Source organism: Monopterus albus, unplaced genomic scaffold, assembly GCF_001952655.1.
Source record: "Monopterus albus unplaced genomic scaffold, M_albus_1.0 scaffold228.1, whole genome shotgun sequence".
In the NCBI taxonomy this organism is placed as follows: Eukaryota; Metazoa; Chordata; class Actinopteri; order Synbranchiformes; family Synbranchidae; genus Monopterus; species Monopterus albus.
In genome coordinates this window covers 172,845-176,091 of record NW_018128108.1, presented here as the reverse complement: position 1 = coordinate 176,091, position 3,247 = coordinate 172,845, and the positions used below count along the sequence as shown (strand labels likewise).

General features: G+C 39.5%; 1 protein-coding gene across 2 annotated transcripts in view; it reads left to right on the top strand.

The window, feature by feature from the left end:
- Positions 1-3,247, top strand: part of sema4bb (sema domain, immunoglobulin domain (Ig), transmembrane domain (TM) and short cytoplasmic domain, (semaphorin) 4Bb) — a 59,500-nt gene that overhangs the window by 39,080 nt on the left and 17,173 nt on the right. For both annotated transcript variants that reach the window (XM_020619895.1, XM_020619894.1), the window contains exons 3-5: positions 1,391-1,551; positions 1,859-1,921; positions 2,491-2,589. In XM_020619895.1, coding sequence (XP_020475551.1) covers positions 1,391-1,551; positions 1,859-1,921; positions 2,491-2,589 — 323 coding nt within the window. The remainder of the gene's footprint in view (positions 1-1,390; positions 1,552-1,858; positions 1,922-2,490; positions 2,590-3,247) is intronic.

The following is a 3,247-nucleotide window of genomic DNA, read 5'->3' as shown; positions in this document are numbered from 1 at the left end:
AAAAAAAAAAAAAAAAAAAAGCAATGTGTACATTGTGAACCTGTGCTGCTTCACAGGATCTGTTTGAGGCTTCAATGAAGGGAGCAATGAGAGTATGACATTTGACTTATGCCCCACTGCTTAAGAGATCCATTTGAAGAAGCCGATGAGCTGTAGAATGAAGGAGCTCTAGATTGGTTTGAGTAGAAGAGGATTTTACCTTGCTGCCCATACTGAGCAGAGAATAGACAGAGCTGAGCAGCACAGGAAAGTGTGGACACGACTCACTGCCTTAACATGTTCTCACGGAGCTAGTAGCTGCTGGTGGCCACTATGCAAGTGGGATAAACCCAGAGGACATTCGCATCAAGGAATCACTGTTAAGGAAATGACAATAACCTCAGAGTTTTCCACTTTGTATCAAATTGACTGAAGCTCAACAACGCGTGTCGTGCAGACACTAGATGTAATGTCATGTTTGTCTACTTGTTCTTGTTTCCTGTTTGATTTGTGGCTTTCTGTGTCCCAGTTTCTCTTAGCGTTCCAGTGTTGGTTCGTTTTATACCTGTTCACTGGTGAAGGAAACGGTCTTCTGCAGAAAAACTATTTATGTAAAAGATACTTTCAGATATCATGAAGTTGCATATGTCCTGAATTTCAAGCATAAAATCTTGCGTTTTTTGATGTGGAGATCATCTATGAAAATGCAGTGCCTTTTTCCCGCCCGTGAAAGCTTTGAAATACATGTTATACCACAAAGTAGATACAAATTTGTTTAGTGTTAGCATTTTTTTAGTATGAATGTTCTGTTTGGATATGAAGGAGCAGCTGTGAATCGTTGCATTCTCTCATTGTGTTTTGAATCAACAGGCATGTGAGACTCCTTTAAACTATAAAATAAAGTGCTTTTTTAAGGATTTCCCACCAGAGAAGTCTTGAAAACAAGGCTACGTAACTAGATGATTTGCTTTTAGCTTCCAGTGTTAGTATTTTTAACCTGAATTGTTGATTTCTTGCTGTGACAATCTGTCTTATAGTTTGCTATGCACACTGCATTCTGCATACAAGCAAGTTATGTTTGAGTTTAATCATGAGCCAGTCTTTTTGTTGGGTATTCTGTATCTACTAACAGTAATAAAATGTTTTAAATCTGTAGAATGGAGGCATTTTGGCACCATTAAGTCCCCCTTGACACATATTTAAAACCCTTGTACCATATGAGGAAATCAGTCTTTTTCTTCAGAATAATGTGATTTTGGACTTTTATTTTATTTTTTTTACACACATCTGTAATGCTTATGAGTACATTCATCTGTGTTCTTGAGCATCAGGAAATGTTCTGTACCAGTCTGTTCTCTCCTGATATGTGATGATAATCTTCTCTGTGTGCTTCTTTCTGCTTTTGCCCCAGATGCAAAGGAGAGGTCAGCCAAGAGATTCTCTGTGGCCGGCGTCTTCAATTACACCTCTCTTCTGCTCAGCCAGGAGGACGACATGCTGTACGTCGGAGCCAGGGAGACACTGTTTGCCCTCAGTCTCTCAGACATAAACAAGACCAAGCTGCAGAAGAATGTATGTTGAAAGAGTCACAATTGCAATGAACATTTCTTGGAAATGTGTAGAATTGGGCTGGATAATATACTTTCACTACAATCATGGTTGCAACTGGCATGCGACTAGATATTACAGTTATATAATGTGGCTTGTAAACCTAAGTATTTGGAGTTAACTACTTGTTACATGCAAAATGTAACAGCTTACAGATTTGTATACATTTTGATCTGATAGAAACTGCCCTCAGTCCTTTTGAGATACAGGAGAATCAGCATGGTTCCCTGAATTTCATATGACTTATCTTAGGTTTCTTTTTCATCTTCAGCTGACATGGGGCACTCCTGCTGGAAAGAGAGAGGAGTGCAGCTTCAAAGGGAAAAACCTGGAGGTGAGAGGCATCTTCTACTGCTCTATCAAAACGCCAAACAATGAAAATACCCCACAAAAATATTCCCATAATAACGGTATCAAAAGCATGGATTTTTCTGTACAGGATGTTTGTCTTTTTTCCAGGTTTTTGCATTTTGTTTCACTAGTTCTGTGATGACATAAAATTGGTGTAGAGTTTTGTGTTTGCAAAGTTTTCACCAGTTACAAATAGATCCATCAAGTGCGCAGGCTCACTGGGGAGTAGCGCTTTTCTTTTGCACTACTTCTATCTTTGTGTCTGTCTTTTACCCTTTTGTCATGCCAGATGTTTTACCCCTGGGCGACAAGCCTCGGTAATCTGTGTACTGCAGTGTACAACTCGGGTTTTCCCAACAGTGTTTGAGAAAAGATTTTTTTTTCTGTTGAACAGTTTCTCAAGCATTTGTGCTTTTTTTTTTTTTGCTCTCAAAGACTGACTTACTTACTCCAGGCATAGATTTTAAGGTGCTCTCAAGAAAAACGTATTCATTTATCTGAATTACATGTGGATTCACAGAGCTCATGCTGTCTCCGCTTCTTCCCATCCAGACTGATTGCTTCAATTACATCAAAATTCTTCTGCGGCTGAATAACACTCATCTCTACGTGTGTGGCACCTATGCTTTCAGTCCTATGTGCGCCTACATAGTAAGTAATGGCCTCTCAATCTACCTTATGTTCATTTATTTATTTTAAAAAAGTCTTGGTTTTCTTTGTCTCCACTCCTGTCATTAGAACAGGCTTGAATGTACATACAGTGGGTATGGAAAGTATTCAGACCCCCTTAAATTTTTCACTCTTTGTTATATTGCAGCCATATGCTAAAATCATTTAAGTTCATTTTTTTCCTCATTAACACAGAATTTTTGACATTTTTGCAGATTTATTAAAAAAGAAAAACTGAAATATCACATGGTCATAAGTATTCAGACCCTTTGCTCAGTATTTAGTAGAAGCACCCTTTTGAGCTAATACAGTCTTTTTGGGAATGATGCAACAAGTTTTTCACACCTGCATTTGGGGATCCTCTGCCATTCCTCCTTGCAGATCCTCTCCAGTTCTGTCAGGTTGGATGGTAAACGTTGGTGGACAGCCATTTTCAGGTCTCTCCAGAGATGCTCAATTGGGTTTAAGTCAGGGCTCTGGCTGGGCCATTCAAGAACACGAGTTGCTGTTAAGCCACTCCTTCGTTATTTTAGCTGTGTGCTTAGGGTCATTGTCTTGTTGGAAGGTGAACCTTCGGCCCAGTCTGAGGTCCTGAGCACTCTGGAGAAGGTTTTCGTCCAGGATATCCCTGTACTTGGCC